Below are 15,395 nucleotides of genomic sequence, written 5' to 3'. Positions count from 1 at the left end.
AGTACCCCTATCTAAGTGAATCTGGATTTTCAACACTGTTTCAAAAACAAAAACCGTAATAGATTAGACATCCTAGATGATATGCGGCGTACGTTCTAAGAATCTACATCATCGTAGAAAATATTTATCTTCAGTTTTCGCAGGATCTAAATGAAAATGAAAGCTGTACGATAAAAGTCAATGAAATTTAAAAGTTTTTAAATTACTCGAAAGGATGTAAACTCAAACGCAAGATTCAAAATCTTTTTGTCAGTTCTTGCTTAAGCAAGGCCCAGGATAAACAAAAAACTATGACTTTCTTGGTCCACGTGATCTGCTTGGTCCACGTGGTCTTTCATGCATTTTGAGTAAGGGAGGAATGCGTCCTTAAGGGAGGAAGAGCTGCCAATAACTTGCTTGAAAGATGATAAGAAGCTGCTGAGTTGTTGACCAAATTTGGAAATATTTATTTGATTAAACCTAAAGACACTAACACAAGGACACATGTTGGGTGGCCCAACGGTCACCTACGGGTTCCTTCAAGTCCAGATAGGTTAGATTCATATACAGACCCTCTGATGCAGGCTCTGATAGCAAGGAATAATTGTTACGTAACTAAAAATTCTCAACGAAAGCCCCAACAATACCGTAATTTGAAGAAGAATATGTGGTACTGGTTTACGGACATGATTCATTAGTGATTCGCTTGGGCTTTGTTTGGCCATCAACGGTTGTCATTAAACGTCTAGGAATATCTAGAAAATAAATCATTTTGTCTGTGCGCGTGTGTGTGGATACGCTTTTATTATGATACAATTGCTGGCTTCTTCTCACTATACGTACACACAAAACTCCATTCTACTAGACCGTTACTGTCACTCACGTCCTGATCGTTCGACGGCGCTCAAGGGAAAAATAAACCTATCTTACGTTGCTTACGTTTAATGTACAAAGGGAGAGGAAAAGTCCTGATCACGATGACTAAGAGGAAGAGGCAAAGGAATACGTGAAGAGCGAAAAGCTCTACTCGAAAGGTACTAGTTACATCACGAAGCCGTCAGCTCGACTCATTACTTCTGGTTTGAGCCAAATCTGTGCGATTCGTACTTGTTCGGTTTTTCAATGTGACTGTTCGATTTCTATAAGTAAAGCTGCATCGTTCATGCCGTTGAGGCTGAACACAGACACCTTGGGATCGCTTTCTTCCTGTGTGCGGGCAATACTAGGGCGTAAATGCCAGTCCTCCGGCAGTGGATTGGGCAGCAGCTTGGGCAGAAGCTCCGACAGAGTTGTATCCGCTGTTTCCGGCCAATGCACCAGCATTAGCGAGTGAATTTGCACCAGTGATGATACCGGCACCACGGGATCCAGCACCAGCGCCAGAGTACGCATTGGCACCAGCGCCAGAGTAAGCATTGGCACCAGCGCCAGAGTAAGCATTGGCTCCAGCGCCAGAGATAGCATTGGCTCCAGCGCCAGAGATAGCATTTGCACCAGCGACAGCATCGCTGATGCCAATCGCTCCATCCGATTGCGATTTAGAGCTTGAACTAGAGGTAGCCTGAGCACCCTGGTACTTGACGAAGTACACCTCCGGCTTACCAGAGGAGTAAGAGCCTGCCTCGGCCTCACTAGCGGCGTTTGCCTTAGCCGGCTTGTTGACGAGCACGTAGACGATCGTCTTCTCTTCCGTTTGGCTGGCTGCCTTGGACGATGCACCGGCGTTGGCGCTGGCAGACGGGGCCTTGATGAAGATGACCTTGTAATGCTTGCGAGGCGTGATGGTGAGGGTTTTGGTTTCGGTTTCAGCAATCGCATCGTCCTGCGCTACGTGGTAGTAGAAGTTCTTCTTGATCACCGGGGCTTCATAGCGGACCTCCGTCTTGGCTTGGGCAAAGGCGGATGCACCGGCCGAAGACGAGCCGAACGCGCCACTACTGGCGAAGCTGTTAGCGTTAGTTCCTGCGAATGAACCGGCCCCACCGAATGAGCCGGCCGATGCAGACGAATCGGCAGATGCACCAGCACCGCCAAAAAGTCCCGCCTGGTTGTATTGAGCACCGCTGGCAGCGCCTGCGTAGGCATTGCTGGACGCTCCGGAGGAAGCGCCGCCATACGAGCCGGCTCCAGCGTATGAGCCAGCACTGGCACCGGATGCAGCTCCATCGACGACCGTATCTTCGAAGACGGTGGGTGAGTAATCGATGCTCACTGCGCCTTGGCTACCGGCGTAGCTACTGCTACCGGCCGCTGCTCCCTGGCGCAGCTTGAGCCCGATATCGGCCGACGCTACGGCAAGGCAGGTGGCTAGAACCTAGAAATTAGGCGTCCAGAAAAGATAGTGAGACATTAGAATTGACCACAGAATGCTGGAGATGTTGCTTCAATCATTCAGAAAATAGTTGATTGTTAATTGGTTGTGTTTCCAGAAGGATTAAGCTTTTGGCTAACGACGTAAACACAATTGATTGATGATGCTCTACAACAGAACACTTGTTGAATGGTGACGCGATACTCAGCAGATCATAATTGAATTGACTAAAATTTAATATTTTTGATGTCCTACTCACCACAAAGAAGCGCATTTCAAAGGTTTTGGCTTATGCGAGACGACGATACTGGCCACACACTACTAGTACACACTTGTCAGAATGTCTCTGGCAGACTTCCTTCCAGTGGCTTGTTCGTAACAACTATCGAACTTGACTGGTGAAGGAAAGAGGACTTAGGCGTTTTATATACACGCGGCTTTTAGCAGAAAACGCCAAAAAGATGTTGTCCTTAGCTAATTTTAGTATTTTTAGCAAAAGCGTCTCTTGATTTTTGAAAAAGCGCTGTCTATCTTGCTCTGTTTTAACTCGTTTCTATCCTATCATGATGCGCGAGAATGGAAGACAATGAAATGCATAAAAATGTGGCTAGAGACGTTCGGCTCAATGGCAATACATCGAACGTGCGCGCTATTCCGTTGGATGTATTAGTGCGGAAAACCTTTCCAGCCTCTTTGCAGATAGATACAGTTGTGTTCAGATCGAGAGTGCCGCATTGTTGCGTGAACAATGTATGCAGCTTCTATTTGCGGATATAAACAGTAGCAGTATTCGTGAACAATATGCTGAAATGCTATATCTCTTTGACTAACTCTCTATTTGTACTCTTTCTTTGCGAATTGTTTATCGTTAGTTTGTGTGTAATTTTCATCAATTTGATGCGTGACCATTGTATTGTTTCAAAATCCTGAGCGATTCGCAAGGTGTGAGCGTCATTATCCGAACGAAAATGCTCACAGAAAATTGAAAACAAAGATAAAACACATATCAAAGAACAGAAAGGTTACTATAAAATAATGGAAATTTATGTTAATAAATACTCGCGAAAGCGCTGTTTTTGCTGTAGAGTCCTAGCCAGAGCAGGTTTACGGATAGAAAGGAACAAGAATAACATGAAAAGAACTTTGCAAAGCAAGAAAATTAGCCAGTAGTACACTACTGCCGCTGCTGCTCCGAATCGTTTCCCAACCAGCTTGTCCCTCCAGCATAGTGTTTTGTTTAATGCTTTGAAACGAATAAAATAAGATTATTTTACTTCCACTTATGAATTTTCTTTGTATTTGAAGTCTACTAATACAAGAGTTAAAAGAAAATAACATATCGCCTTTCTTAATTACAACCATTACAAAGAAGTGTGGTACTATTTTGCGCACCACTGTATGTGTGACATTTTGTAGGGGGAAATACTCTTCATTTCTGCGATTTGTCCGCCTGTAATATGTGCGTAGCTTGCCACTTATTTCTGATTGATCCCCACCATTCGAGATACTAGCGGTAGCGTCATCCAACTTGCTCACCTTTTTGGCGAGAAGTGTGGGTTGGAAACGAAATAAAAAGCATTTTTATCTGACACACACAAAAGCTACGAACTGCTGTAGGCTGATATCTGTTTGACCTGAACTCCTGAAACGAAGAATGACGATCGACGAATTGGGAAACATGAACGACGTGTCCTTGAGTGAGATGTCATCTAAGATGTCGAGCGAACCGAAGAAGTAGTGATATTGTATAGATTCAGCATTTAGAGTTTGTTATGCTCTGATTATGCGAAACAAAATAAGTAAAGCTTAGCTTCATTCAGAAGTGGGACACTTTAAACTATCTGCACATACTAACCAGTAAGTCCGATTGAAATGCTTTGATAACAATACAATACATTCATATTTTAGTAAACAACTAACACATTATTTGATTTACTTCTTTGTAAGCTCTTGACTCCTGCTTTCTTCCTGAATAATGTTGGCTCACGTTTTCGTAATTTTCGTTTCGAACAACGATTTCTAGTAATACTTCAATTAGCTTATAAGCTACTAGCAATTAGTCTTTCTTAGATCTTTTCTTTCATCTTTTCAGACAGAGTGTAGTTCAAACCTTGTATGATGCACCAAAACTGAGATAATAAATAAAGAGATAATAAATATAATAGTTGTCTGACTGGACCACTTCGTCAATAGCTAGATATGGCTAAATTTATAGCTCAACTTTCTCAAGCAAGATCACTAATCATAACGCTATGTTAATGTTGATATTTCATCCATCAAGGTTAATTTATGTTGCAAACAGAAAGAAGTCTTAATAAAATGTCATATTCTAGGCAAATGCTCTACTCCCTCATTTCTTTTGCTGTTTGAAAGCGTTGGGAAGAGTTTCCTAGCAATTTAAGGACACTTGGGGAACCGTAGTTTTAGTTTTCGGGAGCATTGAACATCCAGAGTTTCTTCTTCTTCTTTCGCACAACAATCGTTGTCGGTCAAGGCCTGCCTATACCACTAGTGGGCTCGGCTTTCAGTGACTTATATATTACCTATATGTAAGAGCCCATGACGGGCATGTTGTGAAGTCGTAAGAGTGGATGACTGTACCTCCAGACCGGCCCCATCCAGAGTTTATGTTCATGCATTTCCAGTAGAACTTGTTCAAACGTCCTTACAAGGCCAAGGTCGGATTTGATCAATTCCATCAGTTGAAAGGGCTGGCCAGGAAACCAGTGAACGGCAAACTTGCCGGAGGAAAGAGCCAAATCATATAAACATATTGTTACCGATTTTTGGGAAACGTTGATCGATCCTAGAGTTCTTTGATAGGTTTGTTGAAATTTTGGTAGAAGTTAAAGATGAAACTATTTTCGTATTATGCATGAATTGTATTATGTAGTAACTTGGCCGAAAATGCTCAGTCAACCGGTATCAGCCGATGGCAAAATTCGATAAACTCATTTCAGAGTGTGTTGTAGCTACACTCCATGTACTTTAGTGGTATTATTAAGTCTTTGTGGGCTGTATAGTCCGACATGATCACGTAATTCGCGTTTTGAGGTTTTGTCTTACCTGATAATTACCAGTTGATACAGCGTACTAGTAACATTACACTAACTATAAGTTTGCAGGTTTATCGGGAAGAATCCATATATCCATATTCTGGGTTATCGCCCAGAAGCTGTTTATAGATTATATCGCAGACGACATCTGAATTGTGAGATAATGATGTTCATTTCATCAGCTGGATTTATCTATTATTGCATTTGTCAGATTAGCTGGATCTAATGCCCCACATAAGAACTGGAAATTCCTGGCACATATTTCGCAAACAGTAACGCCCCGTCAACAGATCTTGAGAGGGAGGCAGACATATGTCGAAGATTTTAATAGAGACCCGTATATATCTAAAAAGGCGACACTGTGCCGAATCATAAAATGAGTATGATGTTCTTATACGCTGAAATGTGTGAAAATGATTGGAATAGCATTTTAACAATCGATGATTACTTCAATCTTTTCATTTCGTTTTTACTTTGTTTGGCCATCAACGGTTGTCATCAAACATCTAGGAATATCTAGAAAATAAATCATTTTGTCTGTGCGCGTGTGTGTGGATACGCTTTTATTATGATACAATTGCTGGCTTCTTCTCACTATACGTACACACAAAACTCCATTCTACTAGACCGTTACTGTCACTCACGTCCTGATCGTTCGACGGCGCTCAAGGGAAAAATAAACCTATCTTACGTTGCTTACGTTTAATGTACAAAGGGAGAGGAAAAGTCCTGATCACGATGACTAAGAGGAAGAGGCAAAGGAATACGTGTAGAGGGAAAAGCTCTAGTCGAAAGGTACTAGTTACATCACGAAGCCGTCAGCTCGACTCATTACTTCTGGTTTGAGCCAAATCTGTGCGATTCGTACTTGTTCGGTTTTTCAATGTGACTGTTCGATTTCCTTAAGTAATGCTGCATCGTTCATGCCGTTGAGGCTGAACACAGACACTTTGGGATCGCTTTCTTCCTGTGTGCGGGCAATACTAGGGCGTAAATGCCAGTCCTCCGGCAGTGGATTGGGCAGCAGCTTGGGCAGAAGCTCCGACAGAGTTGTATCCGCTGTTTCCGGCCAATGCACCAGCATTAGCGAGTGAATTTGCACCAGTGATGATACCGGCACCACGGGATCCAGCACCAGCGCCAGAGTACGCATTGGCACCAGCGCCAGAGTAAGCATTGGCACCAGCGCCAGAGTAAGCATTGGCTCCAGCGCCAGAGTAAGCATTGGCTCCAGCGCCAGAGATAGCATTGGCTCCAGCGCCAGAGATAGCATTTGCACCAGCGACAGCATTGGCATCGCTGATGGCAATCGATCCACCCGATTGCGATTTAGAGCTTGAACTAGAGGTAGCCTGAGCACCCTGGTACTTGACGAAGTACACCTCCGGCTTACCAGAGGAGTAAGAGCCTGCCTCGGCCTCACTAGCGGCGTTTGCCTTAGCCGGCTTGTTGACGAGCACGTAGACGATCGTCTTCTCTTCCGTTTGGCTGGCTGCCTTGGATGATGCACCGGCGTTGGCGCTGGCAGACGGGGCCTTGATGAAGATGACCTTGTAGTGCTTGCGAGGCGTGATGGTGAGGGTTTTGGTTTCGGTTTCAGCAATCGCATCGTCCTGCGCTACGTGGTAGTAGAAGTTCTTCTTGATCACCGGGGCTTCATAGCGGACCTCCGTCTTGGCTTGGGCAAAGGCGGATGCACCGGCCGAAGACGAGCCGAACGCGCCACTACTGGCGAAGCTGTTAGCGTTAGATCCTGCGAATGAACCGGCCCCACCGAATGAGCCGGCCGATGCAGACGAATCGGCAGATGCACCAGCACCGCCAAAAAGTCCCGCCTGGTTGTATTGAGCACCGCTGGCAGCGCCTGCGTAGGCATTGCTGGACGCTCCGGAGGAAGCGCCGCCATACGAGCCGGCTCCAGCGTATGAGCCAGCACTGGCACCGGATGCAGCTCCATCGACGACCGTATCTTCGAAGACGGTGGGTGAGTAATCGATGCTCACTGCGCCTTGGCTACCGGCGTAGCTACTGCTACCGGCCGCTGCTCCCTGGCGCAGCTTGAGCCCGATATCGGCCGACGCTACGGCAAGGCAGGTGGCTAGAACCTAGAAATTAGGCGTCCAGAAAAGATAGTGAGACATTAGAATTGACCACAGAATGCTGGAGATGTTGCTTCAATCATTCAGAAAATAGTTGATTGTTAATTGGTTGTGTTTCCAGAAGGATTAAGCTTTTGGCTAACGACGTAAACACAATTGATTGATGATGCTCTACAACAGAACACTTGTTGAATGGTGACGCGATACTTAGCAGATCATAGTTGAATTGACTAAAATTTAATATTTTCAATGTCCCACTCACCACAAAGAAGCGCATTTCAAAGGTTTTGGCTTATGCGAGACGACGATACTGGCCACACACTACTAGTACACACTTGTCAGAATGTCTCTGGCAGACTTCCTTCCAGTGGCTTGTTCGTAACAACTATCGAACTTGACTGGTGAAGGAAAGAGGACTTAGGCGTTTTATATACACGCGGCTTTTAGCAGAAAACGCCAAAAAGATGTTGTCCTTAGCTAATTTTAGTATTTTTAGCAAAAACGTCTCTTGATTTTTGAAAAAGCGCTGTCTATCTTGCTCTGTTTTAACTCGTTTCTATCCTATCATGATGCGCGAGAATGGAAGACAATGAAATGCATAAAAATGTGGCTAGAGACGTTCGGCTCAATGGCAATACATCGAACGTGCGCGCTATTCCGTTGGATGTATTAGTGCGGAAAACCTTTCCAGCCTCTTTGCAGATAGATACAGTTGTGTTCAGATCGAGAGTGCCGCATTGTTGCGTGAACAATGTATGCAGCTTCTATTTGCGGATATAAACAGTAGCAGTATTCGTGAACAATATTCTGAAATGCTATATCTCTTTGACTAACTCTCTATTTGTACTCTTTCTTTGCGAATTGTTTATCGTTAGTTTGTGTGTAATTTTCATCAATTTGATGCGTGATCATTGTATTGTTTCCAAAATCCTGAGCGATTCGCAAGGTGTGAGCGTCATTATCCGAACGAAAATGCTCACAGAAAATTGAAAACAAAGGTAAAACACATATCAAAGAACAGAAAGGTTACTATAAAATAATGGAAATTTATGTTAATAAATACTCGCGAAAGCGCTGTTTTTGCTGTAGAGTCCTAGCCAGAGCAGGTTTACATGGATAGAAAGGAACATGAATAACATGAAAAGAACTTTGCAAAGCAAGAAAATTAGCCAGTAGTACACTACTGCCGCTGCTGCTCCGAATCGTTTCCCAACCAGCTTGTCCCTCCAGCATAGTGTTTTGTTTAATGCTTTGAAACGAATAAAATAAGATTATTTTACTTCCACTTATGAATTTTCTTTGTATTTGAAGTCTACTAATACAAGAGTTAAAAGAAAATAACATATCGCCTTTCTTAATTACAACCATTACAAAGAAGTGTGGTACTATTTTGCGCACCACTGTATGTGTGACATTTTGTAGGGGGAAATACTCTTCATTTCTGCGATTTGTCCGCCTGTAATATGTGCGTAGCTTGCCACTTATTTCTGATTGATCCCCACCATTCGAGATACTAGCGGTAGCGTCATCCAACTTTGCTCACCTTTTTGGCGAGAAGTGTGCGTTGGAAACGAAATAAAAAGCATTTTTATCTGACACACACAAAAGCTACGAACTGCTGTAGGCTGATATCTGTTTGACCTGAACTCCTGAAACGAAGAATGACGATCGACGAATTGGGAAACATGAACGACGTGTCCTTGAGTGAGATGTCATCTAAGATGTCGAGCGAACCGAAGAAGTAGTGATATTGTATAGATTCAGCATTTAGAGTTTGTTATGCTCTGATTATGCGAAACAAAATAAGTAAAGCTTAGCTTCATTCAGAAGTGGGACACTTTAAACTATCTGCACATACTAACCAGTAAGTCCGATTGAAATGCTTTGATAACAATACAATACATTCATATTTTAGTAAACAACTAACACATTATTTGATTTACTTCTTTGTAAGCTCTTGACTCCTGCTTTCTTCCTGAATAATGTTGGCTCACGTTTTCGTAATTTTCGTTTCGAACAACGATTTCTAGTAATACTTCAATTAGCTTATAAGCTACTAGCAATTAGTCTTTCTTAGATCTTTTCCTTCATCTTTTCAGACAGAGTGTAGTTCAAACCTTCTATGATGCACCAAAACTGAGATAATAAATAAAGAGATAATAAATATAATAGTTGTCTGACTAGACCACTTCGTCAATAGCTAGATATGGCTAAATTTATAGCTCAACTTTCTCAAGCAAGATCACTAATCATAACGCTATGTTAATGTTGATATTTCATCCATCAAGGTTAATTTATGTTGCAAACAGAAAGAAGTCTTAATAAAATGTCATATTCTAGGCAAATGCTCTACTCCCTCATTTCTTTTGCTGTTTGAAAGCGTTGGGAAGAGTTTCCTAGCAATTTAAGGACACTTGGGGAACCGTAGTTTTAGTTTTCGGGAGCATTGAACATCCAGAGTTTCTTCTTCTTCTTTCGCACAACAATCGTTGTCGGTCAAGGCCTGCCTATACCACTAGTGGGCTCGGCTTTCAGTGACTTATATATTACCTATATGTAAGAGCCCATGACGGGCATGTTGTGAAGTCGTAAGAGTGGATGACTGTACCTCCAGACCGGCCCCATCCAGAGTTTATGTTCATGCATTTCCAGTAGAACTTGTTCAAACGTCCTTACAAGGCCAAGGTCGGATTTGATCAATTCCATCAGTTGAAAGGGCTGGCCAGGAAACCAGTGAACGGCAAACTTGCCGGAGGAAAGAGCCAAATCATATAAACATATTGTTACCGATTTTTGGGAAACGTTGATCGATCCTAGAGTTCTTTGATAGGTTTGTTGAAATTTTGGTAGAAGTTAAAGATGAAACTATTTTCGTATTATGCATGAATTGTATTATGTAGTAACTTGGCCGAAAATGCTCAGTCAACCGGTATCAGCCGATGGCAAAATTCGATAAACTCATTTCAGAGTGTGTTGTAGCTACACTCCATGTACTTTAGTGGTATTATTAAGTCTTTGTGGGCTGTATAGTCCGACATGATCACGTAATTCGCGTTTTGAGGTTTTGTCTTACCTGATAATTACCAGTTGATACAGCGTACTAGTAACATTACACTAACTATAAGTTTGCAGGTTTATCGGGAAGAATCCATATATCCATATTCTGGGTTATCGCCCAGAAGCTGTTTATAGATTATATCGCAGACGACATCTGAATTGTGAGATAATGATGTTCATTTCATCAGCTGGATTTATCTATTATTGCATTTGTCAGATTAGCTGGATCTAATGCCCCACATAAGAACTGGAAATTCCTGGCACATATTTCGCAAACAGTAACGCCCCGTCAACAGATCTTGAGAGGGAGGCAGACATATGTCGAAGATTTTAATAGAGACCCGTATATATCTAAAAGGCGACACTGTGCCGAATCATAAAATGAGTATGATGTTCTTATACGCTGAAATGTGTGAAAATGATTGGAATAGCATTTTAACAATCGATGATTACTTCAATCTTTTCATTTCGTTTTTACTTTGTTTGGCCATCAACGGTTGTCATCAAACATCTAGGAATATCTAGAAAATAAATCATTTTGTCTGTGCGCGTGTGTGTGGATACGCTTTTATTATGATACAATTGCTGGCTTCTTCTCACTATACGTACACACAAAACTCCATTCTACTAGACCGTTACTGTCACTCACGTCCTGATCGTTCGACGGCGCTCAAGGGAAAAATAAACCTATCTTACGTTGCTTACGTTTAATGTACAAAGGGAGAGGAAAAGTCCTGATCACGATGACTAAGAGGAAGAGGCAAAGGAATACGTGTAGAGGGAAAAGCTCTAGTCGAAAGGTACTAGTTACATCACGAAGCCGTCAGCTCGACTCATTACTTCTGGTTTGAGCCAAATCTGTGCGATTCGTACTTGTTCGGTTTTTCAATGTGACTGTTCGATTTCCTTAAGTAATGCTGCATCGTTCATGCCGTTGAGGCTGAACACAGACACTTTGGGATCGCTTTCTTCCTGTGTGCGGGCAATACTAGGGCGTAAATGCCAGTCCTCCGGCAGTGGATTGGGCAGCAGCTTGGGCAGAAGCTCCGACAGAGTTGTATCCGCTGTTTCCGGCCAATGCACCAGCATTAGCGAGTGAATTTGCACCAGTGATGATACCGGCACCACGGGATCCAGCACCAGCGCCAGAGTACGCATTGGCACCAGCGCCAGAGTAAGCATTGGCACCAGCGCCAGAGTAAGCATTGGCTCCAGCGCCAGAGTAAGCATTGGCTCCAGCGCCAGAGATAGCATTGGCTCCAGCGCCAGAGATAGCATTTGCACCAGCGACAGCATTGGCATCGCTGATGCCAATCGCTCCATCCGATTGCGATTTAGAGCTTGAACTAGAGGTAGCCTGAGCACCCTGGTACTTGACGAAGTACACCTCCGGCTTACCAGAGGAGTAAGAGCCTGCCTCGGCCTCACTAGCGGCGTTTGCCTTAGCCGGCTTGTTGACGAGCACGTAGACGATCGTCTTCTCTTCCGTTTGGCTGGCTGCCTTGGACGATGCACCGGCGTTGGCGCTGGCAGACGGGGCCTTGATGAAGATGACCTTGTAATGCTTGCGAGGCGTGATGGTGAGGGTTTTGGTTTCGGTTTCAGCAATCGCATCGTCCTGCGCTACGTGGTAGTAGAAGTTCTTCTTGATCACCGGGGCTTCATAGCGGACCTCCGTCTTGGCTTGGGCAAAGGCGGATGCACCGGCCGAAGACGAGCCGAACGCGCCACTACTGGCGAAGCTGTTAGCGTTAGATCCTGCGAATGAACCGGCCCCACCGAATGAGCCGGCCGATGCAGACGAATCGGCAGATGCACCAGCACCGCCAAAAAGTCCCGCCTGGTTGTATTGAGCACCGCTGGCAGCGCCTGCGTAGGCATTGCTGGACGCTCCGGAGGAAGCGCCGCCATACGAGCCGGCTCCAGCGTATGAGCCAGCACTGGCACCGGATGCAGCTCCATCGACGACCGTATCTTCGAAGACGGTGGGTGAGTAATCGATGCTCACTGTGCCTTGGCTACCGGCGTAGCTACTGCTACCGGCCGCTGCTCCCTGGCGCAGCTTGAGCCCGATATCGGCCGACGCTACGGCAAGGCAGGTGGCTAGAACCTAGAAATTAGGCGTCCAGAAAAGATAGTGAGACATTAGAATTGACCACAGAATGCTGGAGATGTTGCTTCAATCATTCAGAAAATAGTTGATTGTTAATTGGTTGTGTTTCCAGAAGGATTAAGCTTTTGGCTAACGACGTAAACACAATTGATTGATGATGCTCTACAACAGAACACTTGTTGAATGGTGACGCGATACTCAGCAGATCATAGTTGAATTGACTAAAATTTAATATTTTCAATGTCCCACTCACCACAAAGAAGCGCATTTCAAAGGTTTTGGCTTATGCGAGACGACGATACTGGCCACACACTACTAGTACACACTTGTCAGAATGTCTCTGGCAGACTTCCTTCCAGTGGCTTGTTCGTAACAACTATCGAACTTGACTGGTGAAGGAAAGAGGACTTAGGCGTTTTATATACACGCGGCTTTTAGCAGAAAACGCCAAAAAGATGTTGTCCTTAGCTAATTTTAGGATTTTTAGCAAAAGCGTCTCTTGATTTTTGAAAAAGCGCTGTCTATCTTGCTCTGTTTTAACTCGTTTCTATCCTAACATGATGCGCGAGAATGGAAGACAATGAAATGCATAAAAATGTGGCTAGAGACGTTCGGCTCAATGGCAATACATCGAACGTGCGCGCTATTCCGTTGGATGTATTAGTGCGGAAAACCTTTCCAGCCTCTTTGCAGATAGATACAGTTGTGTTCAGATCGAGAGTGCCGCATTGTTGCGTGAACAATGTATGCAGCTTCTATTTGCGGATATAAACAGTAGCAGTATTCGTGAACAATATTCTGAAATGCTATATCTCTTTGACTAACTCTCTATTTGTACTCTTTCTTTGCGAATTGTTTATCGTTAGTTTGTGTGTAATTTTCATCAATTTGATGCGTGATCATTGTATTGTTTCAAAATCCTGAGCGATTCGCAAGGTGTGAGCGTCATTATCCGAACGAAAATGCTCACAGAAAATTGAAAACAAAGGTAAAACACATATCAAAGAACAGAAAGGTTACTATAAAATAATGGAAATTTATGTTAATAAATACTCGCGAAAGCGCTGTTTTTGCTGTAGAGTCCTAGCCAGAGCAGGTTTACATGGATAGAAAGGAACATGAATAACATGAAAAGAACTTTGCAAAGCAAGAAAATTAGCCAGTAGTACACTACTGCCGCTGCTGCTCCGAATCGTTTCCCAACCAGCTTGTCCCTCCAGCATAGTGTTTTGTTTAATGCTTTGAAACGAATAAAATAAGATTATTTTACTTCCACTTATGAATTTTCTTTGTATTTGAAGTCTACTAATACAAGAGTTAAAAGAAAATAACATATCGCCTTTCTTAATTACAACCATTACAAAGAAGTGTGGTACTATTTTGCGCACCACTGTATGTGTGACATTTTGTAGGGGGAAATACTCTTCATTTCTGCGATTTGTCCGCCTGTAATATGTGCGTAGCTTGCCACTTATTTCTGATTGATCCCCACCATTCGAGATACTAGCGGTAGCGTCATCCAACTTTGCTCACCTTTTTGGCGAGAAGTGTGCGTTGGAAACGAAATAAAAAGCATTTTTATCTGACACACACAAAAGCTACGAACTGCTGTAGGCTGATATCTGTTTGACCTGAACTCCTGAAACGAAGAATGACGATCGACGAATTGGGAAACATGAACGACGTGTCCTTGAGTGAGATGTCATCTAAGATGTCGAGCGAACCGAAGAAGTAGTGATATTGTATAGATTCAGCATTTAGAGTTTGTTATGCTCTGATTATGCGAAACAAAATAAGTAAAGCTTAGCTTCATTCAGAAGTGGGACACTTTAAACTATCTGCACATACTAACCAGTAAGTCCGATTGAAATGCTTTGATAACAATACAATACATTCATATTTTAGTAAACAACTAACACATTATTTGATTTACTTCTTTGTAAGCTCTTGACTCCTGCTTTCTTCCTGAATAATGTTGGCTCACGTTTTCGTAATTTCCGTTTCGAACAACGATTTCGAGTAATACTTCAATTAGCTTATAAGCTACTAGCAATTAGTCTTTCTTAGATCTTTTCCTTCATCTTTTCAGACAGAGTGTAGTTCAAACCTTCTATGATGCACCAAAACTGAGATAATAAATAAAGAGATAATAAATATAATAGTTGTCTGACTGGACCACTTCGTCAATAGCTAGATATGGCTAAATTTATAGCTCAACTTTCTCAAGCAAGATCACTAATCATAACGCTATGTTAATGTTGATATTTCATCCATCAAGGTTAATTTATGTTGCAAACAGAAAGAAGTCTTAATAAAATGTCATATTCTAGGCAAATGCTCTACTCCCTCATTTCTTTTGCTGTTTGAAAGCGTTGGGAAGAGTTTCCTAGCAATTTAAGGACACTTGGGGAACCGTAGTTTTAGTTTTCGGGAGCATTGAACATCCAGAGTTTCTTCTTCTTCTTTCGCACAACAATCGTTGTCGGTCAAGGCCTGCCTATACCACTAGTGGGCTCGGCTTTCAGTGACTTATATATTACCTATATGTAAGAGCCCATGACGGGCATGTTGTGAAGTCGTAAGAGTGGATGACTGTACCTCCAGACCGGCCCCATCCAGAGTTTATGTTCATGCATTTCCAGTAGAACTTGTTCAAACGTCCTTACAAGGCCAAGGTCGGATTTGATCAATTCCATCAGTTGAAAGGGCTGGCCAGGAAACCAGTGAACGGCAAACTTGCCGGAGGAAAGAGCCAAATCATATAAACATATTGTTACCGA

At 43.1% G+C, this 15,395-nt stretch overlaps 3 protein-coding genes across 3 annotated transcripts; all 3 read right to left on the bottom strand.

Moving 5' to 3' along the window:
* Nucleotides 1–1,201: 1,201 nt before the first annotated feature.
* Nucleotides 1,202–2,675, bottom strand: LOC120905546 (fibroin heavy chain-like). Its single transcript, XM_040316432.1, has 2 exons — nt 2,550–2,675; nt 1,202–2,293 (listed from the first exon to the last, which is right to left on the bottom strand). Exons 1-2 carry the CDS (start codon nt 2,562–2,564, stop codon nt 1,202–1,204), a joined length of 1,107 nt encoding a protein of 368 aa, XP_040172366.1. The 5' UTR covers nt 2,565–2,675.
* A 3,199-nt stretch (nt 2,676–5,874) lies between these two features.
* On the bottom strand, nt 5,875–7,833 carry LOC120906775 (fibroin heavy chain-like). The gene is made up of 2 exons (XM_040318752.1): nt 7,708–7,833; nt 5,875–7,451 (listed from the first exon to the last, which is right to left on the bottom strand). Exons 1-2 carry the CDS (start codon nt 7,720–7,722, stop codon nt 6,330–6,332), a joined length of 1,137 nt encoding a protein of 378 aa, XP_040174686.1. The 5' UTR covers nt 7,723–7,833; the 3' UTR covers nt 5,875–6,329.
* A 3,202-nt stretch (nt 7,834–11,035) lies between these two features.
* On the bottom strand, nt 11,036–12,994 carry LOC120906774 (fibroin heavy chain-like). Its single transcript, XM_040318751.1, has 2 exons — nt 12,869–12,994; nt 11,036–12,612 (listed from the first exon to the last, which is right to left on the bottom strand). The coding sequence occupies exons 1-2, from the start codon at nt 12,881–12,883 to the stop codon at nt 11,491–11,493; spliced, it is 1,137 nt and encodes a 378-aa protein (XP_040174685.1). The 5' UTR covers nt 12,884–12,994; the 3' UTR covers nt 11,036–11,490.
* Between the last annotated feature and the right edge of the window lie 2,401 nt (nt 12,995–15,395).

Source organism: Anopheles arabiensis, chromosome X, assembly GCF_016920715.1.
Source record: "Anopheles arabiensis isolate DONGOLA chromosome X, AaraD3, whole genome shotgun sequence".
NCBI classification, from domain to species: domain Eukaryota; kingdom Metazoa; phylum Arthropoda; class Insecta; order Diptera; family Culicidae; genus Anopheles; species Anopheles arabiensis.
This window is presented reverse-complemented; position numbering and strand designations above follow the sequence as displayed.